General features: G+C 33.1%; 2 protein-coding genes and 2 pseudogenes across 3 annotated transcripts; 1 reads left to right on the top strand and 3 right to left on the bottom strand.

Moving 5' to 3' along the window:
• The window catches only part of LOC133871473 (disease resistance protein RPV1-like), an 11,707-nt pseudogene extending 7,949 nt beyond the window's left edge, over positions 1–3,758 (bottom strand).
• A 4,141-nt stretch (positions 3,759–7,899) lies between these two features.
• LOC133871474 (disease resistance protein RUN1-like) lies at positions 7,900–11,940 on the bottom strand (annotated as a pseudogene).
• A 3,113-nt stretch (positions 11,941–15,053) lies between these two features.
• LOC133871475 (blue copper protein 1b-like) lies at positions 15,054–15,739 on the top strand. Its single transcript, XM_062308917.1, has 2 exons — positions 15,054–15,216; positions 15,420–15,739. The coding sequence occupies exons 1-2, from the start codon at positions 15,054–15,056 to the stop codon at positions 15,737–15,739; spliced, it is 483 nt and encodes a 160-aa protein (XP_062164901.1).
• A 2,040-nt stretch (positions 15,740–17,779) lies between these two features.
• LOC133870298 (disease resistance protein RUN1-like) lies at positions 17,780–25,844 on the bottom strand. 2 transcript variants are annotated; one of them, XM_062307391.1, is made up of 5 exons: positions 25,155–25,844; positions 21,702–22,803; positions 20,842–21,117; positions 19,821–20,741; positions 17,780–18,585 (listed from the first exon to the last, which is right to left on the bottom strand). In XM_062307391.1, exons 1-5 carry the CDS (start codon positions 25,676–25,678, stop codon positions 17,947–17,949), a joined length of 3,462 nt encoding a protein of 1,153 aa, XP_062163375.1. In that variant the 5' UTR covers positions 25,679–25,844; the 3' UTR covers positions 17,780–17,946. The 2 variants fall into 2 exon arrangements, with proteins under 2 accessions (XP_062163375.1, XP_062163376.1); XM_062307392.1 differs by having other exon boundaries at positions 17,785–18,585; positions 19,821–20,738.
• Between the last annotated feature and the right edge of the window lie 1,234 nt (positions 25,845–27,078).

Raw genomic sequence — 27,078 nt, forward strand, 5'->3', positions numbered from 1 at the left:
AGTAGTTTTTGGGACCGGACTGCTAGCACTGATAGTTTGGGGGGCATTCAGAGAAAGAGTGGTAGTTTAGGAGGCTTTTATGTATTTAAGCAGGGTTAAAAAAAAAGGGACATTTGAGCAAAATCTCTTTCTCTAGACAAGATCCCCAGAACCTCCCAACAACAACAATTTTTTGGAACTTCAATCTGTATAGAAAGAAACTAAATAGGAGTCAGTAATTTCAAGGTAGAACCGGCGCTAAAATGCAACTTGGGAGGTCAATGATGAAGAAGATAAAATAGCTAATAAACAACAAAACTCTTCCAGATTTTATTAATTATTGATTGTTCAACGAATTGCAGGGATCCTAATCCCAAAACCAAAAAATAAAAAAAATAAACCAAGTTTAGCTACGCCTAGTCAAGCCTCAACTCTGCCTCAGTCTCCACCTTTTCCTTCTTCGTCCCCCGGAAAATGAACCCCTTATCCCTTTCCCACGACATTTTCTGGCCATATAGTCTCAACAACGATGCTCAACTTTCACTTGCAAATCCTTACCAGAAAAGAAAATCAATAAACAAAACCAGAACAAAAAGAACCAATAAGGGACAAACAGGTAATTGACTACAGACAACTTGTAGGGCAAAAATGGCGAATGCTGAAATTGTACATGTTAGAATACCAATTGCGAGGCAGAGCTCGAAGCTCGCGGGGGATTCGAATTGCTGCAAGATCTGGAGCAGCGACCAAACCTCTTGGGACCCTCGGAGAGAAGGATATGGAGAGATCTACAGCGAGATATATAGAGATCTCTCCAGCGAGATATATAGAGAGACAAAGAAATGGAAGCTGTGATTTTGGGAAAAATAAATGGAAGAAGAATCAGAGATCGCATAGAGACGAGAGTGATGGACGAGAGAGGAAGAAGACAGACGGCAAAAGAGTATGAAAAAAATAAAAAATAAAAAATAAATAATTTATGGAATAAAGTACGAAAATATATTACGTTAATGATATAGAAAAAAATGGTTTTGTTCTTACCTATAGATAAAATGGTTGGAAAGTTGTTGTTGTGAATGTTCTAATGGAAGAAATTATGGATATTTTTAGCCTTTCAAAATGAAAGAGATAAACAAAAATATTTTGGGGGTACAAAACAATTATTTTGGGGGGACAAAACAATTATTTTGGAGGGACAAAGTTATAAATTTATATATTTTAAAGGGAATTTAAAAAATTTTGGGGGGAAGATTACCTTGGCTATGGTTCCGCCCCTGGTCAACACCAATAAAATAATAACATGTATCACTATTACTAAAAAAAAATCAATATATTAAAATGCATTTATAAAATTAAATTATTCACTGTAGTCAAATTCCGTCAAAATACTTAACAGATTCCATTAGTGTGTCAAAGTTAGCATCAATAAAATGACGACACGTATCACTGTTAAATATATATATATATATATAAAACTAAAAACTTAAAAAAAAAATTAAAAAAAAAAAAAAAAAAAAAAAAGAAAAAGAAAAGAAAGTAATAATAAAAAGTGGGTGGCTGCCGAACCACCCCTTTTCTTCCTGTTTTTTATTTTAATTTTTTTAATTAAAAAGTTTTTAATTTCTTTTTTTAAAAAAATTTCTTTTTTATAAAAAAAATATATAGTTTTTAAATTAATTTTTTTTGTTTTAGGTTTTAAGAGAATAGGGGTATTATAGGAATACTTTGACAAAAGTGACCTTTTTGGCACACTTTGGTTTGATAGTTTGATGGGTCACATTAACGCACTTAAAAATTCAATGGGCTATTCTAAAATTGACTATTAGTTCAATGGGATTTTTTATTTTTTTCCCTTATAGAAAACATATTATAATGTGATACTATAAATGTACTAAAATATAATGTTGTAGGTGAAAGAGAAAACTATTGCCTACACAAACTTACCGGTTGGCAGTTTTTCTTAGATCCCATCCTGACAAATTAGCAGCCTCACACAAAGCTCGTCTGCACCTGAGAACTTTGTCCATGTCCAACAAGTAACGCTCTTCATGTTTTTGTGAATGCTTCTGCAAAACTACCCGTTTGGTTTCTCACATCCGAGGGTTCAACATCATAGAATATAGGTAGAACCAATTGCGACAAAGTTCTTCGGCACTCCATGATCTCCACAAGTTCCTCCAGGCACCACCTCGAAGCCGCATAGTTCCTTGAAAAAACGATGATAGAGATTCTAGATCCTTGAATTGCCCGTAACAATTCAGATGCAAGATATGTTCCTCTTCGGAGCTCATGGTCATCTTTGAAGATTTTAATTCCAACATCTCTCAAAGCGAAGTAGAGGTGATCGGTGAAGTTCTTATCCGTATCTTCACCTCTAAAACACAAGAACACGTCGTAAATCCAGTTGGAATGGGAGGAAGAAGGTGAAGAGAAGAAGGGTTCAGGGATCTCGATGTTCCAACAGCCATGACCGAAGGGGAAGATGGTGAGAATTGGAAAATCAACTCTCAAAGACTTGATTTTTTATCCTGCAGATCATTTATTTGAAGGAATTTTAATGTAAAATGAATGCAATTGTTTGGAAGGATTTATCCTGTTAAGGTGGAAATTTATGAGAATAACAAAAAGAGAAATAGTTAAAGAAAAACTGAATGAATTTCAGCCTCCAACCCCTTGACTATTTATAGATCGAGAGTTGCACCATTTTTCCTTTAATTTTCATGAAAGTTTTCACTTTCCATGAAAATAATATAGTGTGTGGATGATCACAATTGTTATGGTGCAATCATCCCTTAACACATCATCATTTTTTTGATCCAATCTCAACACAGTTTCTTCCGTGTGTTCAGATTGGACCAATAAATTGCTGACAGCTTATGGGAGCAAAATGTCATTTATCACAAAGAAAGCTAAATGGAAAAATAAAAAATGAGTCTCTTTCTATTCTTTAACGTGTCTTCTGATCAATTTGAATTCATTTATGTCAAGAAAGTGATAAGTTTGTGCCCATGTTAAGACGTTAGAGAAAAGACAAGCACTCTCAATTCCTTCATTGCATTTTTTCCAGGCATGCACTCAGGGACAGAGCCAGAGATTTTAATGGGAGGGGGCCAAATAAATTTTTTTCTTAATTAAGTAGAGGTTAAAGTATAAAGGTAAATTTTAAATAAATTAAACATAACCAAGTTTTGATATTTTTACTATTCCCTTCAAATTAAAAATCAATAAGCAAAAGGAAAAAGAGTTTTTGGAAAAAAAAAAAAAAGTAATAGAAAACCGTTGTCCAAATATTCAGAAAATAAAAAATAAAAATAAAAAATGTCTCAGTTTCTGTACTGAAATTGAGAAATTTCAGTTGGATGAATTGTGTGCTTCTCGACCTTCTCGCAAGGCTTTACCTAAAGTCTTGAATGATATGACTCTTAAAGCTAACATTGTCTTACTCCTTTTGTTAGAACAACCTACTCTGACTAACACAATAGCCCACTAACTGTTATATAAAACACACTATATTCTACACAATACAAATTCTGCTAAACGCAACACAAAACAAATGAAACGTATATCTTTTTGACTTTTCTAATGCCATCTAGCTATTTTTGCCCATTTTACGTTATTTTTGCTACACATCCTTAAGAAATCAAGCCTTGTAAGGCGTGCGACTCCTCAAATCCACACGTCTTCTTCCAATGCACTACTTTACTAAACCCTTTCCATTTACTTTAAACAAAGCATCTACAACTTTGTAAAGTTTCTTCCATTATTACCTTCTCAAACATGTCCGTTGCTACCCGTGAAATATTAAAGGAAAAAGTTTTGATAATAAAGCTATCGTTCCAAATGAGATAAAACCAGATGAAGAAATAATAAAAGGGAAGGGATCAAGGGACCAAATTTTTTTTTGCTAGGGCAATAAGCAAAAAACCTTAATTATTATTATTATTTTTACCATAAAAGTTGAGGGGGAGCCATGCCCCCACCGGCCCCCCTCTCTCCGTCATTGCATGCACTCATAAATCTTTTGTGATTGATAAGAAAGTCATCAAGTTGTTGATGTGATTGACACTCAAACCTATCCTTGCCATTTTGCACTTCCATCCATTTTTCTTCTGCCATCATTGTTGCAAGTAGGCCCTCAAATTATTAGTCATTTTGTAAGTAGCCTCACGAATTACCAACGTTTAGACTATAGTCCTTCAAACTACCAAAACGTTTTAAAAATGCTCATTTTGTCGAAATATGCCTATAATACCTCTGCCACGTGTCATTTTTCAATTAAAAATAATAATAAAAATAAAATTTAAAAATAAATTAAAAAAATAAAAAGAAGAAATGTTAGCCACCCCCCAAAAATACATCTTTTTTTAAAAAAAATAAAAAATAAATAAATTTTTCGTTTTTTTTTGTTTTTTTAATATTTTTTTTTTTGTTTTGTTTTGTTTTTTTTTTTTAATTTTTCCAATTTTATTATTATTTTTTAATTGAAAAATAAATCGTGACAGAAGTATTATAGGCATATTTCGATAAAATGAGCATTTTTTAAATTTTTTGGTTGTTTGGGAAGCCAGAGTCCAAGCGTTGGTAGTTTATGGGACTACTTGCAAAACGGCTGGCAATTTAGAGGGCTAAACTTTAATTTTTCCTTAAAAAAAATAATACTTAGAGTGCCTTGCGGCATATTCCACAATTAATTAAATTTTCGTTTTTGTACATTTGTGCTTTTATTATATGATGTGTTTACAATATAAATTACTTATATTTATAGAAAAAACTGTGGTAAGTACAGAAAATACAAGAGTGATAATGAACGATCAAGCCTAAATGGTAAAGACAAACTTAATGTGGAAAACTTCTATATTTTAACAGCAAGGAGTCCTTGCCAAGGACTCATTTATTTAGATATAAAAATGTTAAAAATAGATATAAGAAATACTTGAGAATAGGGTTGATAGTTTTTTTATTACTATTATTATTTGTAAAACCCTTTGTTATTTAAAGGAATAATTTAATTATTTTCCGTCTTACTTAAACAAACTGAGACCATAATTTTATAATAAGATTCGAGTTATAATGATTTAATTTGTTAATGTGTTTAATTTGTCGGTGTTTTTAGCTTTTGGTTTTTTTTTTTTAATTAAATTTTTTGTAGTTTATTATCATTCTTTTTTTCTTTTTTCTTTTTCTTTTTTTTGTTTTAAAGTGCAAACACGTACAACACGTATAAAGTTAACAATTATTTTTCATATTTTGAATTATTTTTTTTTTTCGTATAAGATGATTTAATGACTTCCATATGGTAAAGGGATTGGAATTGCAAAGAAAAAACGCAATAGAAGATCCAGGGGTGGCGCGCAATCACCCCCAGTGGCCTGGGGTGGCCCGATGGCCACCCCTGGATCTTCCAGGGTGGGCGCGCAGCCACCCTTCTAATTTTTTTTTTTTGTTTTTTTGAATTTTTTTTTTTAAAAAAATAAATAAGTATTTTTATTTATTTTTTAATAAATTTATATTTTTTTATTAAGATGGACATGTGTCTCCATCTTATCGGTGACACATGTCGCTGATGTGGCATTTGACGGAATCTGTTAAAAGTTTTAACAGAATTTGACGCCAGGGATCGATTTGTAATTATTGCATATCACGAGGACCTCCCATGAACTTTTTAAACCATAGGGAGTGAAAAATAATTATGGCATACCACAAGGACCAATGGTGCAATTATCTCTTTTTTTTAATATATTTTATGTATTTATATAATTTTATTATGGGTGATATGTGTTGTTATATAATTGAATATAATGTGATATATTAATAAAATCCGCCCACATTTTGGTTGCATTGAGTATGTTGATTGAGATTATATTGGTCAAATGGCCATCTAATAAAAGAAAATCTCCGACATGTTATGTTTTCACTTTCTGGTGTGCGCCATTAGTTAGAGGGCAATAATACAGTCGATAGTTGCTTTGTCCACTACGGAGACAAAGTATATGGCAACGGCTGAAGAAGTGAAAGACGCAATTTGGCTGAGAGGTTTTGTAATAGGGTCCCATATTGAGAAAATAAGGAATAGCCTACATAGCGTAGGTAATTTATAAATATAGACATGAGTGCTAAGTCTCACATTACCTAATTGCAAGGTAAAACTTGGCTTTATAGAGAATTTTAAGAAAACTTCCAATTGACTAGTTCTTTAGGGATGATAGTGCAGATGTAGCTATTGTTTTTTCCTGGATCATTACAAATAGTACCGGAGCCTTGACGAGACGTCAGAAATTTAAAGGGAGAAGTTTGTTACACATTGGTCCCATATGAAAAACTAGGTTTTATTAGGAATGATAAAAAAAATTTTAAATTGACTAGTTCTTTTTTGGTGATAGTAAATGTGGCTAGTACTTTTTTCTGTATCGTTACAAGTTTGGTTAGTGATCTAGGTTTCCAGTACAATAAGACCATTGTGTTTTGTGATAGCCAGAGCACAATACATCTTACCACACATGAAAATATCACATTGAAGAAGATTCCTACAGCCAAAAATCAGATGAACATGTTGATTAAGCTAGTTTCTATTTCCAAGTTTAAATATTGTTTGGACTTAATTGGTGTTTGTAGTTTGTACTTATCCTTAAAAATGTTGGGGGAGACGATATGAGAAAATTTATAGCAAGCATTTGGCAAACAACATAAAAAAATTTCACTTTATTTTTACATTTTTTAAAAACAATCAACATCAAAACATTTTAACATTTTTTACTTTTTATATCACATCAATAATTTCTTATTACTATTCAAATAAAAAAATCCGCTACAATATAAATTTTTTTTACCTTTTTATATAAATTTATTTTACTTTATATCATATTTATCATTTTTTTTATTAATTTTAAAATTAATAATTCACTGTCCTATACCGCATAGTACTTTATCAAACAAACCCAACAGCAAAGACTTTATTAATTTTAAAATTAATAATTCACTATCCTATACCGCAGAGTACTTTATCAAACAAACCCAACAGCAAAGACTTGATGGAAATTCAAGTAAAAGGAAAGATACTTTTATGATGTGACTTGTATTTCACCTGTAAAGTCATGGTGGGCTCCAATCTTTTTTATTTCTTTTCTCCGCCAAACCCAAAAGATGAACTCGTTTTGCTTCAGTTTTATCACGTTGAACAGACCAAGAAGCAAAAAGCTAAAATAAACAGACAAGTGTTGACCTTCAATGTCTTCATTGAGAACTCTCTTTACTTGGCATCAGTCAAACTTAGGTAATAGATGTGAAAAAAATCAGTGATATCATTTGAGGTTTTTTTTTTTTTTTTTTTTTTTTTTTTTCATTTGAGTTAGAACACAATGGTTATTTTTGAATACCACAACCAGCTCTCAAAATTTTTATATGGTTAAATATAATTTAGCCTTTTCAATTAATAGTCATTTTTATAAGGTATTACGAACAGACAAATGTCATGTTTTAACCTTTCAAAATATTAATTTGTTGTAACTTAGTTTCATCCGTTAGTCTTGACCATTATGTTGGATGAAAAATTAAATTTGACCAAAATATTTCAAAAAAACCTTATTTTAATTATTGAAAAATCAAAATTTCGGTTTGAATTTATTAATTAGTAGAAAATTACTACATTTTTTTTTTTAAAAAAAAAAAGAAAGAAAGAAAGAAAGAAACTAATTTTTTTTCTTTCTAAAATCTAGAGATAAATGCAAAATCATTCTCTGTGGTTGGTCTAAAATTACAAATCGCTCGTTCCAATATAAAAAATAATTTAGAGGTCCTCAAGGTAGGACAAATTAATAATAGCCGTATTACCGTAGATTATATTTATTTATTAACAATATAATAAACACTGTAATATGCGATATAAATGCCATATAAGGAGATAATATCTTACAATCATGACCATCAATAATGGACTCCACATTCGAATCCCGATAGAGATTGAAAAGGATTATGCAACACAATATCAACATCTGATAGAAAAACAATAATAACCCAACTGCAAAAACTCCCTCAGATACAAAACTTCGACCTGGAGACAGATTATTTGCTAGGAGAATTTAGCCCGAGAGCATATGGTGACTATAGAGGAGGAAACTTGCATTGACATTCGCTTGGGGAAATAACATATTTCAATAATTATACAATACATGTGAGACAATATTGCATATATCTTAGAACTATCCAAAATGAAACTTTTGAGATCTTGTCATAAAAGAGTAAAAAAAAAATACTCATTTTTCTCTGTAGTAAGATTTTTGAGCTTTTTCTCTTGTAGAAAAATTTGTAGATCCTTTATTTTATTTGGAGATCTCGCTTTTCTCATACAGGAGTGTCCATTATGTCTATTGTTATTGGCATCCTCATTTGATGTAGAGGCGTAATGAATAATTTCTTCATCAACAACCCCTTCGTATACTAGATAGACCCCTATCTTCTTAACAATGATTTCAGGTCCCCAATCTACAACAACCTCCGCTTCGTCACCATCCTCAAAATCATTAGTAAGAACAATATTGCGTAGAAATAAGTGATCTCCAAGAGGGAATGGGCCACCGGATGCTTTTGCCAAAATGGTCAGAATAGTATTCTTGGTATGGTTGATAAATGACATGCTAATTCTATATGAAGATAATACCGAAACATGTAATGAAGTGAAAACGCATACACCAAACTCTTTCAATATGGAATCAACAATAGGTACTTCAAAATGTACCGAGGGTCCCTCACACTGATAGGTGAACCAATCAGGAATTTGATTGCCAGCCAAGACAATGCCAGACACACTACCAACTCTACGCGTAGCCCATTCCTGTTACATAAGGAAGGAGGATGATGTATGTTAAGTATTAATTAAATAACGTGAGATAAGTGAATATTTAAAGTAATGTTATAAAGAGGACATTGAATTTTGAAGTAGCCTAATTCCCATTGGGTGTGTGATAAATTACCATTGAATTTTGATCCAATGGTAATTTTAAAGGAGGATATAAGTCCTCCTTATAGCATTACTCAAAGATTTAATCATATATCATAGAATAGGTCCTATATAAGTTAAAACCCTACTCCACACATTATCCTATTTCAACTAAATTGAGAGAGAGAGAGAGAGAGAGAGAGAGAGAGAGAGAGAGAGAGAAACATGTACCTGTACGAAGTTTTGCTTAAAAGTATTTGTCAGATTTATGCACCCTCCCATACAAACAGATACAATGGGATTTGGCCGCTTATCCAGACCTGGAATTTCGACTAATTTGTGGCAGTTAGTAAGGTACAAACCGTTCATCTTTGAGAGCTTTAATATATCCGGCATCCTTTCCAGCGCCGTGCAGTGTTTTGCATGTAAAAAAACCAAGCTTGCAGGTAAATTTTGAATTGATTTAAGGTTTTTGCAGCGATCCAATCTGAAATCTTGAAGCTTCGAAAGACCACCTAAGCTTGCGGATAGGCTTTCAAAACTATTGCATCTTAAATCTAAAATTTGAAGAGAACATAAATTTCAAAGATCTACAGGAATTGCGTCGTTTGATAAATTGCACTCCCAGAGACATAAGTGTGTTAGTGAGTTCAATCCTTGTAGCACAGTTGGCAGTAGAATGACCAACTTGGGACTTTTCCTTGGTGATATCCAGGACCAAAAGAGTGAAGGCAGTGGCTTGGACAGTGATCCTTTACACCCATATAGAGATAAATATTCGAGGTTCTTCAGTCGCACTATACTAAAAGGCACTTGCCTTATAGCAGTTTTGTCCGCAAGAAGAATTGTCAATGATTGCATCTCCCCCAAGTTGTCAGCCAAATTGTCTATTTTAGAACACCCAGAAAGAATAAGAGTTTCCAAAGACTTCAACTTATAGAAACTCCATGGCAAACTTTTAAGAAATTTACAATCTTTCAAATTCACCAAAACGAGATTACTAAGATCTCCAATGGAGTGGTGAACCTCAAACAAACTCGTACAATCCTCGAGAATTAATTGCTCAAGATTGGGGAGTTTTAAAAAGTTAGGGGTCTGCCTTAGATAGTGAGTGACTGAGATTTAGAATTTTCATCCTCTCAAGCAACTGCTAAGCAAATGAGAAAAATAAACAATGAAAAATGAAGGAAATCACAATATTAGAGCCTAGAACATATAAAAATAAATAAAAAATTATTGATTATTGTATCTTAGGAACTTTCCATACTCTTTTGAGATTGCTATATTGTAAGTCCAACACAACTAGGCTTTTTGGATAAAAGTCATTTGGCATAAACTTTAGAGGGAATCCATGCCAGCGAATCCACCTTAATTCTTTGGAAAGATATTTATAGTCTCCAGTGAATCATACGTGATCAAGTTGGAGTAATCTTAGTTTCTGCATCTTTCTAAATGCTCTTGAATTGAAATTCACCTTACTTAGACTTGGCAGTTCTAAAGTAAGTCCTTCAACTGCATTTGTTCCCTGTAAAAAAAAATAAAAAAATTGCATGAGACAAGTGATTATCCAAATTTATCACATAAGCTTTTTTAGGATAATTGATTATTTAATATGGTATCAAGCATTTGGGGCAATTGATGATCTAATATGGTAAGAGAGCAAAGGTTCTGAGCTTAAACCTTTTCTCCGTAATTCACCTCTCATTTCAATTACATATTTGATGTATTGGCATCACTTATTAAAGTCTTAGAATATTAATTAAGTGATTAAATTCATTATTTCTTACAAACTTAGGCTTTTAAGATAAGTGGTGACTTTAACAATTTTGGTTGACCAAAATGCTTTCTTGTTAATTATTTCATTTATTTCGCCTTGCTTAATATAATATAATCATGTTTGCAACTACAAAAACAAAAGAATGAAGTTAGCAAAGAAAACAACTATTCCTATTTTCAAATAAGAAATATAGGAATTACACTCTTAAGGCATATAATCAGCATGAATTGGTATATATGCATTTGCTTTCCAAATAACACATCTATTATAAAATAAAATGCTCTGTTATTCTTTCAATTGAGAAAGTTCTTATTACCTCGTGCTTTGTCAATATATCAAATGCATCCTCACGCCGCCATAATCTACTCCATTTCCCAAGTTCATTTGGGTGTTTTTCATGAACAATTTCTCTTCCCATGTCTCGCAGCAAATCATGCATGGTAAACGTGTGTCTCCCACTAACTTTAAGAAGACACTGTTGAATGAGGACACTAATTCCAATCTTTTGAAAAAAAAAACCGCAACCATCCAATATTTTTACAACATAGTTTGTGTCCATTCTAACGATGAAACATGCGATGTCAATGAATATATCCTTTTCAGTATTGTCACTTAGTCCATCGAAACTTATCCTAAGTTTATTTTGAATTTGCTCATGAAGAATCCTCTTCAATTTATCTAATGTACTTTTCCATTCTAGCATTCTCCTAGAGAAAAGGAATGAGCCCAAAACTTCAAGAGCTAGTGGCAATCCTCCACGGTAAGCAATGACACTTCTTGACAAATCAGTATAATATTCAGTTGGATAACTATTCCTAAAGGCATGCCAACTAAAGAGCTCAAGAAATTCACTATCATTCATTGTTGAAACTACATATACGTTATCCACTTCTAGCTCCTTTAGCAAGTGCTCATCTCTTGTTGTTATAATAATTCTAGTTCCTGAACCAAACCAATCACACCTTCTACATATGGCATTCAGTTACTCCATATGGTCTACATCATCGAGTATCACAAGTATTGCTTTATTACAAAGTCTTTCTTTAATCATATTGATTCCTCTGTCAACACTACTTATCTTTATCTCGCTTGTCTTCAAGATGTTAGAAAGAAGTTGTTTTTGGAGATAAACTTGGCCCCAAGGTTCCTTGGAAGTTTCCCTAACATTTGCAAGGAAACTTTTACCTTCAAATCCATGGAAATATTGGTTATAAATAGCTTTAGCAATGGTTGTTTTTCCAATTCCGCCCATATCAAAGATTCCTACCAGGCAAACATCGTTAGCTTCGACATTTAACAAAAAAGTTATGTCTTGAACACAAGAATCTACCCCAACTGGGTAGAGTGCTATAAAGAAGTGCTTGTTGTTCAACTCTCTTGTAATCTCTCTAACAATTTTCCTGATAAACTTTGCTTCATGCCTAGAAATTATTTTAAGAAGTTAGGTGGAGTCACATTATACAAGAGAGAATTGAAATATAAGTTTCATATTAACGAATATGTAAAAACTTAGAACACATAGTTTTGGTCATAATCCTTAACTCATTAGCATTTACAAATTACAATACTACTGGGGAAAAGTTTGAAGAAAGTAAATTTTTATACCATAGAATTATGTTATAAGTACGTGAATCCATAAAAAATAAGTGAGTATCACTTGGTTAATTAGCCAATAAAGTTTATATTGTGCAACAGATCATGATCACAATAAATAATACAAAATGATCACACACAATAGTACGTACAGGAGAATTTTGTGACGCTCTCGATTTTTTTTTTTTTTTCAAAAAATTAAAAATAAAATAAAATAAAATTACTTTCTTGCGGCCCAACAGGCCCCATTGCTTGCGGTCAGCAAGATTTCTTGCCCTTTGGCCCCCCCTCTCTCTCTACCCTTCCTATATTGGATGTTAACGACTTCATCTACATAACAAAGCATATAAAATAGCGTACGAATTCCCTGAGCAGGCGCACACTCACTGTGTGGGTACCCCATCTCATTACCCTTTTCTACAAGTGTGTGTATCCCCCCGACCATATTCCATTTTGGCAACTCAATGTGTGGGTTCCCATGTTACATCATCTTCCACCTTTGCAATTAACATTACCATTTTGCTCCTCCTTCTCCATAAGGATCGGGATTTTCTGCAATTGAGTAGTCAATTTGAGAGTTTTTTGATAGGATTCACGTGCCTGAGTTGGCCAAAGCCATCCCTCTTCTCTTTTTTTTTTTTCTTTTTTTTTTTTTTTTATTTTAAAAAAAAAACTTTATATTACATCAATAATTTTTTATTACTATTTAAATAAAAATCCACTACAGTATAAATTTTTTTCACTTTTCCATATAATCTCTTTTTACTTTATATCACATTTATCACTTTTTACTACTACTTCCAACTCACATTTCCTTACTAAACAAGGCCTGAAGTCATGTGATCATATCATATAATTAGGTGATCACGGGATTATTTGGATTTACTAATCGGTTGGAATTAGTATGAATAATGAATGTCCATTATATAGATAAGGCAAAGAGTGTTGGGGGTCTGCCCCTTAATTTTCAAAGATAAGACATCTTTCTAAATGATCTTGTGTTGGGTTTGTGTCTAATTCGCAGTTCTTAACAAAAATTGACAGCCTTAGTGTTGCGTGTCAAGGAATAAGTATAAGACTATATAGGTCAACCTTGACTCCTCAACCCTAATCTATTAATTTCATGTTGATTTTATATCGAGTTCACGAGTCATGTTAAAAATTGCCATGTCACGGTATGTTATGGCATCGGTCAAGGGTTAGATGTAATGGCATCCTTTAAGGGCTTAAATCCTGATGTTGTATAAAGGACTAGCAAGATGAAATAACTACCAAGAACCTCTCCAGGCTGGTTTTGCATTATTCTAGTTTTAACTGCCTAAACTATCTTGTAGATTAGCCCTAATTAGGGCTTACCCTTATGGGATTGAACCAAATTTTCATTTATTTAACAGCGAACTTTTGCGTGATATTAATGGAATGAGATTCAAATCCATTTCACGATCAATATTTAATTTTATTTTTTGTTGCATCTAACAATGTTTATAGTGACACGCCATTTGCATTACTAGATGTGAAAATTTTAATTTTAATCATGAAATGAATCCTCTCAATTTCTCCTAATCCGATATTAATATCCATATTATTCTATGCTTCAATTCCTCGTCAATTTAGTATAGATCTTGATTTGAAATAGGTGATTCTCAAGCTCATCATCTTCTCATTTTATAGGAACCTTATATTCACCTACCGTTAACACAAAGTTCAAATTTCACTATCATATTGTAGAATTAATAGCCTAATTATCGCACGATGCAAACTTATTTACAAACTATAAACCAAATGAAAGAAACTAAAAAACACAATACTTTGAATATTTAATTGAACTGTAGGGAAGAACACAAATTAAGTCAGGATTTGAAGTTATGATCTCTAATTATTACCTTAAATTATCACTATCTAAAAAATTGGAAAAACTACATATGTCCCCCTAACTCAAACTACCACCCAATTGTTCTCCTATAAACTACTAAAAAATGTCAATGTCCTCAAAACCAACAAAAAGACAAAAAATGACCCTAATTTTTTTTTTAATTAGTAAGACAAAATCGTCTTTATAAATTCAAAAATAAATAAATAAATAAATAAACTATTTTTTTTTTTAAAAAAAAAAAACGAATTTTAAAAATAATTAAAAAAATTTAATAAAAAAACGAAAAAAAAAATCTGAAAATTATATTAAAAAAAACTATTTTTTTTAAAGAAAAAACGAAAAAAAAAATGAAAAACCATTTTTTAAATTTTTTTTTTCGTTTTATTTTAGATTTTTATTTTTATTTTTTTATAATTTTATGAAGGGTATTTTTGTCATTGACTTTTTGGTAGTTTAGGGGGACATTCACAATTAGGTGATAGTTTGAGAAGGTTATGTGTACTTTTTCTCAAAAAAAAAATATATATATATATATATAATTAATATTTTAACACAAAGGGCAGCAATAATCTGAAACTTAAAGCCGGACAGCGGTCCAAAATGTATAAGAAAAGGCCTATTCAACATCTCCAACAACTATCTCCAAGAGGTAGTTCAATCGGCTGGGGACCACGCCTCATGAAGCAGAAGTCACTAGTTCGAATTCCCTCTCCCCCCTCTTGTGTGGACATGTCAAAAAATTAAAAAAAAACATCTCCAACAACTAAAATTAATTGTGCCATTCGGCGCTGCCGTCCATAGACGGTGATCAATATGAATAAATAGGCACGATTTCTAGTTTTTGAGACAATTAAGCACTTCCACAAGGCCAACAGCAAAAGAAAATCAATCTGATTATAATGCCTTCTCCCCAATATTTCTTCATCCTTGCAATCGCAGCAATTCTTGTCCCTTCAGTTTCGGCCACAGAGTTTGTGGTTGGTGATGACAAGGGTTGGAACATTAACTTTGATTACCAAGCTTGGGCTCAGGGAAAGGAGTTCCATGTGGGTGACACACTTGGTATATATATTTCTTTTCTAATCTTTTAGTTTTATTTGCCTGTGTTTGTTTTCTTGTAGACACTTGCTTGTATAAGTTCTGTCCGACTTTGAGGCCGTCTTGTTTTTAAGGGGTTGTTTCTTATTGAGTTTTCAATAAATTTCTTGTAAATATATTTATCTTTTAGTTTGATTGATGATGGAAGAATCAACTTCTTTGTGCAGTTTTCAAGTATAAAGAGGGTGCCCACAATGTTTTTAAAGTCAATGGAACTGACTTCCAACAATGTGCAGCACCGGCGGGAATTGAGGCCCTGATTAGTGGAAATGATGTGATTAGCCTATCAACTCCCGAAAGAAAATGGTATATTTGTGGTGTTGCCAAACATTGTGAGGTTGGAAACCAAAAGCTTGTCATAACAGTGCTGCCTCAAATAGTGTCTCCAGCACCTTCTCCAGTTTCAGCAGCTAAGAGAAGCATTACCCCTATATGTTATGGGTGGATGATGACTATTTTTGGCATCCTTGTGATGGTTGGGGTTTAAAGTTAGATCAATACTACAGTTAAATTCTCTTTTTATGTTTGTGGAGTGTATTTAATTCTTTGTTTGCATTGTATTGGATCTGAATTTATTTGATTTATAGTAGTAATTACGTTCTGAATTATAAACCACTTGTGCTCTATTATATTAGAGTATTTGTACCAAATACAATGTTAATTTGAGCATATATATATATAAGGAGGAGAATCCAATATAAATAGGCTATCTAAATTTTAGAAGAGGCTGCAGAGCTCACCTACTTCAGACAGCTTAAGGTATAGATTGCCTACTCAATCCCACAACCTTTCTCTCTTGGATTATTCAAATTTCAGTGAAATTTGAATAATTTAATTTTAGTGAATCTCAATTCCTATTTAAAACATAAGCGACACTAAAATCGTACCTAGTCAATTAAGCACCTAAAATTGATAGATTGTGATTCCTTAGTACCATTTATTCAGATTGTAGCTAATTTGGACAGGTAGTTGAGAAAAGGGCCCAATAGAGTTCACGTGCCCAAACAAATCTTAGGCTATCCTAACACTTGCTTAAATGGGTGAACTCTATTGAGGCCTTCTCTCATGCAGGGTCGGACCGGTTGAAATTTGGAATTCCAATCCAAAATTAATGGGGTAAACTTTAGCAACCTGAATAAAGATTCTAATCACATAATATTCATGAGGGTAATGATTTTCCTATCACATCTACATTCACCGTCTTTATCATCTTTCTAATCATTTTAAAATAAAGAATAAATATAAAATTATTAAAAAGAATATTTTAATAGAGTAAAGAAAAATTTAGAGAGTGGAATGTAAGGCATTTTTGAAAAGTGGATAATTAACATATAAATAAAGTTTTTTAGCTAGTCCAATAGGATCAATACTAATCAAACTGCTAGAATAAGAGCTCACTTCCTAGAAAAAGAAGTTCATAAATAGTTGTATTGGAGGCTATCTTGGAAAAAGTAGACACCGATCACACAATATCATCACAGTTCCTATGGCAGAGGGAAGATATCCCAAAGTAATTCACGGATTTAAAATATGGCCATTAGGATATATTCAAAATATATTATGATATTCTAATATTTACCGTAATTCACCGTTTTTGTTTGACTGATTTATATTTTCTTGTATAAGTTGATTTTATTTTGTAATATTGTCCTTTAATTTCTTGAATGTTTTCCATATTTTAACTGGTTGTATTCAACTATAAATATGTCATTTCTATACACGGTTTAATACACACAGAAATAGAAAATTTTATTCAAGTTTTCTTATTCTTTATTACTTTATTTTAACTATGGAAAAAAGGACATAGCTCACATTGCTCACAAAAGATGAAATCTCTCTTAATTGTAACTTCCACGTGTGCTGTGTAACTTCCAAGTTTTCTTATTCTTTATTACTTTATTTTAACTATGGGAAAAAGGGCATAACTCACATTGCTCACAAAAGATGAAATCTCTCTTAATTGTAACTTCCACGTGTGCTTTGAAACATTAATACTACATTTCGGTTGAACTCATCATTAAGCACCGAAATGCTTCTCAGGAGGAGCAGAAACATGTTATCAATCTCAATTGTTAGGGAAGGGTTTCAGTGCACCTTTCTTTCTTTCATTCTTGGTGGTAATTTGCATGATCAATGATTACTGGTTTGAACTTGCTCGATCAGGTTATCATGATCTTGCCTCACACTCTTGAAGCGTGAAGCCAATCACGCATTACCTTGCAGGATGTGAAGGGTAAAACTAAAACAGTCTAGTTCCTCATGAAAAACTGTCTGATCCCAAGAGTTTAGCTCACTCCCTAGAAAGTCGACTGGCTACACAATCAAAATCTGCATCATATGAGCATATCGAGCCCATCCCATTTTAGGTTCATCAAAGACATCATTACAGACATAAGCTGTCATGTTATCATGACCATCAGTCATGGACTCCACATTTGAATCCCGATAGAGATTGAAAAGGATTATGCAAATATACAATATCAACATCCGATAGAAAAACAGTAATAACCCAACTGCAAAAACTCTCTCAGATACGAAACTTCTACCTGGAGACAGATTATTTGTTAGGAGAATTTAGCACGAGAGCATATGGTGACTATAGAGGAGGAAACTTGCATTGACATTCGCTTGGGGGAATGACATATTTCAATAATTATACAATACATGTGAGACAAGATCACATATATCTTAGAACTATCCAAAATGAAACTTTTGAGATCTCATCATAAAAGAGTAAAAAGAATACTCATTTTCCTCTGTAGTAAGATTTTTGAGCTTTTTCTCTAGCAGCAAAATATGTGCATCCTTCATTTTATTTGGAGATCTCGCTTTTCTCATACAGGAGTGTCCGTTCTGTCTATTGTTACTAGCATCCTCATTTGATGTAGAAGCGTAATGAATAATTTCTTCATCAACAACCTCTTCGTATACTAGATACACCCCTATCTTCTTAACAATGATGTGATCAGATCCCAATGCTACAACAACGACCTCCGCTTCGTCACCATCCTCAAACTCATTGGTAAGGACAATATTGCGTAGCAATAAGTTATCTCCAAAAGGGAATGGGCCACCGGATGTTTTTGCCATATTGGTCAAAATAGTATTCTTGGTATGGTTGATAAATGACATGCTACATCTAATATATGAAGGTAATACCGAAACACGTGATGAAATGAAAACGCATACAACAAACCCTTTCAATATGGAATCAACAATAGGTACTTCAAAATGTACCGAGGGTCCCTCACACTGATAGGTGAACCAATCAGGAATTTGATTGCCAGGGAGGACAATGCCAGACACACTACCAAATCTACGCGTAGCCCATTCCTGTTACATAAGGAAGGAGGATGATGTATGTTAAAGTATTAATTAAATAACGTGAAATAAGTGGATATTTAAAGTAAGGGGTAATTACATTTTCCCCCCATGAACTACCGACCTGTGTCATTTTGCCCCCACGAACTACCACTTCGACCAAAAATGAGCATCAAACTACCATCTTTACACACTTCGGCCCCTTCTGTCAGTCTAATTCAGGCAAAGACTTAAATGCCCTAACTCAATTTCAAAAATGACCTAAATACCCTCATCTTAAAAAAATAAAAATAAAAAATAAAAACTAAAGGAAAATGGGGTGGCTGCCGCCACCCCCTCAGGTGGCCGGGTGGCTCGCAGCCCACCCCGACCTAAGGGGTCGCCACACGGCCACCCCACCCCTAAAGGTGGCTCCGACCACCCCAAAAGCTAGGTGACCGCCCGGCCACCCTAGAAAAGACCTAGGGTGGCCGCGCGGTCACCCTAGAAAAGACCTAGGGTGGCCGCGCGGTCATCCTAGGTTCTGGGGTGGCCGTGCGGCCACCCTTTGGTGGAGGGGGTGGGCCGGGAGCCACCCCAGAGGTGGCCGGAGCCACCCCAGAGGTGGCCGGAGCCACCTCTGGGGGTGGTTCGCGCGCCACCCCCTCCACTAAAGGGTGGCAGTTTTTTTTTTTTTTTTTTTTATAAAAAAAAATATTAATTTTATTATTTTTTTTTCCTTACTGTAGGGGCCATTTTGGTCTTTAAATCAAAATTAACAGTAAAAAATGGCATATTCCATCCAAGTTAACGGGGTTTCTTGACGGAAGAGGCTAAAGTGTGTAAATATGGTAGTTTGATGCTCTTTTGGTCGAAGTAGTAGTTCGTGGGGGTAAAATGACACAAGCCAGTAGTTCATGGGGGGAAAAGGTAATTACCCCTTAAAGTAATGTTATAAGGAGGACTCATGTCCTCCTTGAGCCCTCCCAAAATTGATGTAGCCTAATTCTCATTCGATGTGCGATAAATCACCATTAGATTTTGATCCAACGGTAATTTTAAAAGAGGACATAAGTCCTCCTTATAGCATTACTTAGAGATTTAATCATATATCAAAGAAGAGGTCCTATATAAGTTAAACCCTACTCCACACGTAATCCCATTTCAGTTAAATTGAGAGAGAGAGAGAGAGAGAGAGAGAGAGAGAGAGAGAGAGAGAGAGAGAGAGAGAGAGAGAGAGAGAGAGAGAGAGAGAGAGAGACATGTACCTGTACGAAGTATTGCTTAAAAGTATTTGTAAGATTTATGCACCCTCCCATACAAACAGATACAATGGGATTTGACCGCTTATCCAGACCTGGAATTTCGACTAATTTGTGGCAGTTAGTAAGGTACAAACCGTTCATCTTTGAAAGCTTTGATAGATCCGGCATTCTTTCCAGCGCCGTGCAGTGTTTTGCATCTAAAAAAACCAAGCTTGCGGGTAAATTTTGTATTGATTTAAGGTTTTTACAGCGATCCAATCTGAGATCTTGAAGCTTCGAAAGACCACCTAAGCTTGCGGATAGGCTTTCAAAACTATTGCATCTTAAATCTAAAATTTGAAGAGAACATAAATTCCAAAGATCTGCAGGAATTGCGTCGTCTGATAAATTGCACTCCGAGAGACATAAGTGTGTTAGTGAGTTCAAGCCTTGTAGCACAATTGGCAGTAGATTGACTGACTCGGGACTTTTCCTTGGTGATATCCAGGACCAAAAGAGTGAAGGCAATGGCTTGGACAGTGATCCTTTACACCCATCTAGAGATAAATATTTGAGGTTCTTCAGTTGCACTATACTAAAAGGCACTTGCCTTATAGCAGTTCTGTCCGCAAGAAGAATTGTCAATGATTGCATCTCCCCCAAGTTGTCAGCCAAATTGTCTATTTTAGAACACCCAGAAAGAATAAGAGTTTCCAAAGACTTCAATTTATAAAAACTCCTTGGCAAACTTTTAAGAAATTTGCAATCTTTCAAATTCACCGAAACAAGATTACTAAGATCTCCAATGGAGTGGTGAACCTCAAACAAACTCGTACAATCCTCGAGTATTAATAGCTCAAGATTGGGGAGTTTTGAAAAGTCAGGGGTCTGCCTCAGATAATGAGAGTGACTGAGATTTAGAATTTTCATCTTCTCAAGCAACTGCTAAACAAATGAGAAAAATAAACAATGAAAAATGAAAGAAATCACAATATTAGAGCCTAGAACATATAAAAATAAATAAAAAAATTATTGATTATTGTACCTTAGGAACTTTCCATACTCTTTTGAGATTGCTATACTGTAAGTCCAACACAACTAGGTTTTTTGGATAAAAGTCATTTGGCAGAAACTTTAGAGGGAATCCATGCCAGCGAATCCACCTTAATTCTTTGGAAAGATATTTATAGTCTCCAGTGAATCGTACGTGATCAAGTTGGAGTAATCTTTGTCTCTGCATCTTTCTAAATACTCTTGAATTGAAATTCACCTTACTTAGACTTGGCAATTCTAAAGTAAGTCCTTCAACTGCATTTGTTCCCTGTAAAAAAAATAAAAAATAAAAAATAAAAAATTGCATGAGACAAGTGATTATCCAGATTTATCACATAAGCTTTTAGGATAATTGATGATTTAATATGGTATCAAGCATTTGGGGCAATTGATGATCTAATATGGTATGAGAGCAAAGGTTCTGAGCTTGAACCTTATCTCCGTAATTCACCTCCCATTTCAATTACATATTCGATGTATTAGCATCACTTATTAGAGTCTTAGAATATTAATTAAGTGATTAAATTCATTATTTCTTATAAACTTAGGCTTTTGAGATAAGTTGTGACTTTAACAATTTTGGTCGACCAAAATGCTTTCTTGTTAATTATTTCATTTATTTCGCCTTGCTTAATATAATGTAATCATGTTTGCAACTACAAAAACAAAAGAATGATGCTAGCAAAGAAAACAACTATTCCTATTTTCAAATAAGAAATATAGGAATTACACTCTCAAGGCATGTAATCAGCATGAATTGGTATAGCATTTGCTTCTCAAATAACACATATATTAGAAAATAAAATGCTCTATTTTTCTTTCAATTTTTTCAATTGAGAAAGTTCTTATTACCTCATGCTTTGTCAATATATCAAATGCATCCTCATGCCGCCATAATCTACTCCATTTCCCTGGTTCGTTTGGGTGTTTCTCACGAACGATTTCTCTTCCCATGTCTCGCAGCAAATCATGCATGGTAAACGTGTTTCTCCCACTAACTTTAAGAAGACATCGCTGAATGAGGACACTAATTCCAATCTTTGGAAAAAAACCACATCCATCCAATATTTTTACAACATAGTTTGTGTCCATTCCGATGAAGAAACATGCGATGTCAATGAATATATCCTTTTCAGTATTGTCGCTTAGTCCATCGAAACTTATTCTAAGTTTATTTTGAATTTGCTCATGAGGAATCCTTTTCAATTTATCTAATGCACTTTTCCATTCTAGCATGCTCCTAGAGAAAAGGAATGAGCCCAAAACTTCAAGAGCTAGTGGCAATCCTCCACAGTAAGCACTAACACTTCTTGACAAATTAGTATAATCTTCTGTAGGATAGCTATTTCTAAAGGCATGCCAACTAAAGAGCTCAAGAGATTCACTATCATTCATTGTTGAAACTGTATATACGTTATCCACTTCTAGCTCCTTTAGCAAGTGCTCATCTCTTGTTGTTATAATAATTCTACTTCCCGAACCAAACCAATCACGCCTTCTACATATGGCATTCAGTTGCTCCATATGGTCTACATCATCAAGTATCACAAGTATTGCTTTATTACAAAGTCTTTCTTTAATCATATTTATTCCTCTGTTAACACTACTTATCTTTATCTCACTTGTCTTCAAGATGTCAGAAAGAAGTTGTTGTTGGAGCTGAACTTGGCCCCTAGGTTCCTTGGAAGTTTCCCTAACATTTGCAAGGAAACTTTTACCTTCAAATCCATGGAAATATTGGTTATAAATAGCTTTAGCAATGGTTGTTTTTCCAATTCCACCCATACCCAAGATTCCTACCAGGCAAACATCGTTAGCTCCGACATTTAACAAAAAAGTTATGTCTTGAACACGAGAATCTACTCCAACTGGGTAGAGTGCTATAAACAAGTGCTTGCTGTTCAATTCTTTTGTAATCTCTTTAACAATTTTTCTGATAAACTTTGCTTCATGCCTAGAAATTATTTTAAGAAGTTAGCTGGAGTCACATTATACAAGAGAGAATTGAAATATAAGTTTCATATACACGAATATGTAAAAACTTAGAACACATTAGTTTTGGTCATTATGCTTAACTCATTAGCATTTACAATACTACTGGGGCAAAGTTTGAAGAAACTAAATTTTTATACCATAGAATTATGTTATAAGTACGTGAATCCATAAAAAATGAGTGAGTATCACTTGGTTAATTAGCCAATAAAGTTTATATTGTGCAACAGATCATGATCACACACAATAGTACAAGAGAATTTTGTGACGCTCTCAATTTTTTTTTAATTTTTTCCAACAAATTTTTTTAAAAAAATTACTTGCTTGCGGCTCGACAGGCACCATTGTGTGGGTACCCCATCTCATTACCGTTTTCTACAAGTGTGTGGATCCCCCCGACCATATTCCATTTTGACAACTCAATGTGTGGGTTCCCATATTTCATCATCTTCCACCTTTGCAATTAACGTTACCGTTTTGCTCGTCCTTCCCCATAAGGATCGGAATTTTCTGCAATTGAGTAGTCAATTTGAGAGTTTGTTGATAGGATTCACGTGCCTGAGTTGGCCAAAGCCACCCCTCTTCTCTTTTTTTCATTTCTTTTTTTTTTTCAATTTTTTTTTAAAAATTTTATTATTTTTTTAAAGATTTTTATTTTATTTTATTTATATAGTGCCACGTGTCAACCTCAGCAGTTGACACGTGACAAGCCGTTAAAATTTGGATAAAAAATTTAACAAAGGTACCAAATATGTTTTTTTTCCCTAACTCAGGTACCACCTATGATACAAATGAAAACTCAAGTACTAAATTTAAAAACGCTTAAAACTCAAGTACTAATGGGGTATGTAACCCTAAAAAATAATACAAACATCTTCAAGGTAGGGAAAAAAATAATAATTTAGTCATTGTAGTTAAATTCCGTCAAAATACTTAATTGATTCAATTATTGTCAAAGTCAATACCAATAAAATGATGACATATGTCAGTCTCACTTAAAAAAAAAGTCAATATATTAAAAATATACATTTATAAAACTAAACTACTCTTTCCAATCAAATTCCTTTTAAACACTTAACAGATTCCATTAGTGTGCTATGTTAGTATTAATAAAATGACAACACGTGTCACTGTTAATAAAAATATATAAAATTTAAAATTTAAAGAAATTAAAGAAATTAAAAAAAAAAATTGTAATTTTTTAATTGGGTGGCTGTCGAGGCACTCCTTTTCTTCTTGTTTTTTCTCCCTTTTTTTTAATTTAAAAAAATTAATTTTTAAGTTTTTAATTTCTTTAACTTTTTTGTTTTACATTAATAGTTTTTTAAAATTTCTTTATTATTTTGAAAAATAGTTTTTTTTATTAATTTTTTGTTTTAGTTTTTAAGAGAATAAGGGTATTATAGGAATATTTCGACAAAAGTGGCATTTTTGTCACACTTTGATAGTTTGTTGGGTCAAATTAGTACACTTGAAAATTCAGGGGGTTATTCTAAAATCGGTTGTTAATTCAGGGGGTTTTTTATATTTTTTCCTAAAAAATAATTCAAAGGTCTTCAAGGTAGGCAAAAAATAACAATTTAGTCATTATAGTCAAATTCTGTCAAAATACTTAATGAATTATGTTAGTGTTAACATCAATACCAATAAAATGATGACATGTGTCATTCTTATTAAAAAAAAAAACAATATATTAAAAATATACATTAATTTATAAAACTAAATTACTTCATGCAGTCAAATTCTGTTAAAACACTTGATGAATTCCGTTAGTGTGCCACGTTATCATCAATAAAATGACGACACGCGTCACTATCAAATATATATATATATATAATTAAAAATTAAAAGAAATTTAAAACTTAAAAGTTTAAAAAATTTTAATTGGGGTAGCTGCCGAGCCACCCCTTTTCTCGTTGTTTTTTATTTTTAATTTTTAATTTAAAAACATATTTTTTTATGTTTTTAATTTCTTGAACCTTTTAGTTTTATGTTAATATTTTTGAATTTTTATTCTTAAAAAAAGAATACTATTTTTAATTATTTTTTATTTATTTTAGGTTTTAAGAGACTGAGGGTATTATAGGAATATTACGACAAAGTGGCATTTTTGGCACACTTTGGTTATTTTGATGGGTCACATTAGCACACTTGAAAATTAAGGGGGCTATTCTAAAATCGGTTGTTAATCAGGGGACTTTTTTATATTTTTCCCTTATAGAATACATATTGTAATGTGATACTATAAATGTACTAAAATATAATAATACTGTAGGTGAAAGAAAAAACTATATATTGCGTATACGAACTTACCTGTTTGCAGTTTTTCTTAGATCCCATCCTGACAAATTAGCAACCTCACACAGAGCTCGTCTCCACCTAAGAACTTTGTCCATGTCCAACAAGTAATGCTCTTCATGGTTTGCGAATGCTTCTGCAAAACAACCCGTTTGGTTTCTCACATCTGAGGGTTCAACATCATAGAATATAGGTAGAACCAGTTGCGTCATACTTCTTCGGCACTCCATGATCTCCACAAGTTCCTCCAGGCACCACCTCGAAGCCGCATAGTTCCTTGAAAAAATAATGATAGAGATTCTGGATCCTTGAATTGCCCGTAACAATTCAGATGCAAGATATTCACCTCTTCGAAGCTCATGGTCATCTTTGAAGATTTTAATTCCGACATCTCTCAAAGCGAAGTAGAGGTGGTCGGTGAAGTTCTTACGCGTATCTTCACCTCTAAAACACAAGAACACGTCGTAAATCCAGTTGGAATGGGAGGAAGAAGATGAAGAGAAGAAGGGTTCAGGAGATCTCGATGTTCCGACAGCCATGGCCCAAGGGGGAGATGGTGAGAATTGGAAAATCAACTCCCAAAGACTTGATTTTTTATCCTGCAGATCATTTATTTGAAGGAATTTTAATGTAAAATGAATGCAAGTGTTTAGAAGGATTTATCCTGTTAAGGTGGAACTTTATGAGGAAAACAAAAAGAGAAATAGTAAAAGAAAAACTGAACGAATTTCAGCCAACAACCCCTTGACTATTTATAGATAGAGAGTTGCACCATTTTTCCTTTAATTTTCAATGAAAATAATATAGTGTGGATGATCACAATTGTTATGGTGATCATCCCTTAACACATCATCATTATTGATCCAACCTCAACACGGTTTCTTCCCTGTGTTCAGATTGGACCAATAAATTGCTGACAGCTTATGGGAGCAAAATGTCATTTATCACAAAGAAAGCTAAATGGAAAAATAAAAAATGAGTCTCTTTCAATTCTTTAACGTGTCTTCTGATCAATTTGAATTCATTTATGTCAAGAAAGTGATAAGTTTGTGCCCCTGTTAAGACGTTAGAGAATAGACAAGCACTCTCAATTCTTTCATTGCATTTTTTCAAAGCAGGCACACATAAGTCCTTTGTGATCGATAAGAAACTCATCAAAGTCGTTGACGTGATTGACACTGACACCTATCCTTGCCATTTTGCACTTCCATCAATTTTTCTTCCGCCATCATTGTTGCAAGTATCTCTTCAAACCGTCAATTGTTTTATAAGTGGCCCGACGAATTATCAACGTTTGGACTCTAGCCCCACAAAGTACGAAAACGTTTCAAAAATGCTCATTTTGTCGAAATATGCCGATAATACCTATGCCACGTGTCATTTTTCAATTAAAAAATAATAAAAATTAAATTTAAAAATAAAATAAAAAAAAAAAAACTAAAAAAAGAAGAAGAAGAAGAAATGGCAGCTACCACCCAAAAACCTTTTTTGTAAAAAAAAAAAAAAATAGATTTTTTTGGTTTTTTTATTTATTTTTGTTTTTTATTTAATTTTATTAATTTTTAATTGAAAAATGACACGTGACAGGGTTATTATAGGCGTATTTCGTTAAAATGAACATTTTTTTAAACTTTTTAGTAGTTTGGGGAGCCAAAGTTCAAGCGTTGGTAGTTTATGTTGCTACTTGCAAAACGGGTGACAATTTAGAGGGCTAAACTATAATTTTCCTTTAAAAAAATAATAATTAGAGTGCCTTGCGGCATATTTCCACAATTAATTAAATTTTCGTAAGGGTTATATTATACATTTGTGCTTTTATTATATGATGTGTTTACAATATAAATTACTTATATTTATAGAAAAAATGTGGTAAGTACAAAAAATACAAGAATGATAATTGTTGATACAGTATTCCGGTAGGTGACGTGTCGATCAGTAA

The sequence above is a fragment of the Alnus glutinosa genome, chromosome 6 (genome assembly GCF_958979055.1).
Source record: "Alnus glutinosa chromosome 6, dhAlnGlut1.1, whole genome shotgun sequence".
Lineage (NCBI taxonomy): Eukaryota > Viridiplantae > Streptophyta > Magnoliopsida > Fagales > Betulaceae > Alnus > Alnus glutinosa.

Bases quoted from the DNA above. Each gene is read 5' to 3' on its own strand.
- LOC133870298 (XM_062307391.1), bottom strand. From the start codon at position 25,678: ATGGCTGTCGGAACATCGAGATCTCCTGAACCCTTCTTCTCTTCATCT. The intron at 22,804-25,154 runs GTAAGTTCGTAT...AATAATTTCTAG, and splicing joins CTAAGAAAAACTGCAAACAG to GCATGAAGCAAAGTTTATCA. The intron at 21,118-21,701 runs GTAATAAGAACT...TTTTTTTTACAG, and splicing joins ATATATTGACAAAGCATGAG to GGAACAAATGCAGTTGAAGG.
- LOC133871475 (XM_062308917.1), top strand. From the start codon at position 15,054: ATGCCTTCTCCCCAATATTTCTTCATCCTTGCAATCGCAGCAATTCTT. The intron at 15,217-15,419 runs GTATATATATTT...TTCTTTGTGCAG, and splicing joins CCATGTGGGTGACACACTTG to TTTTCAAGTATAAAGAGGGT.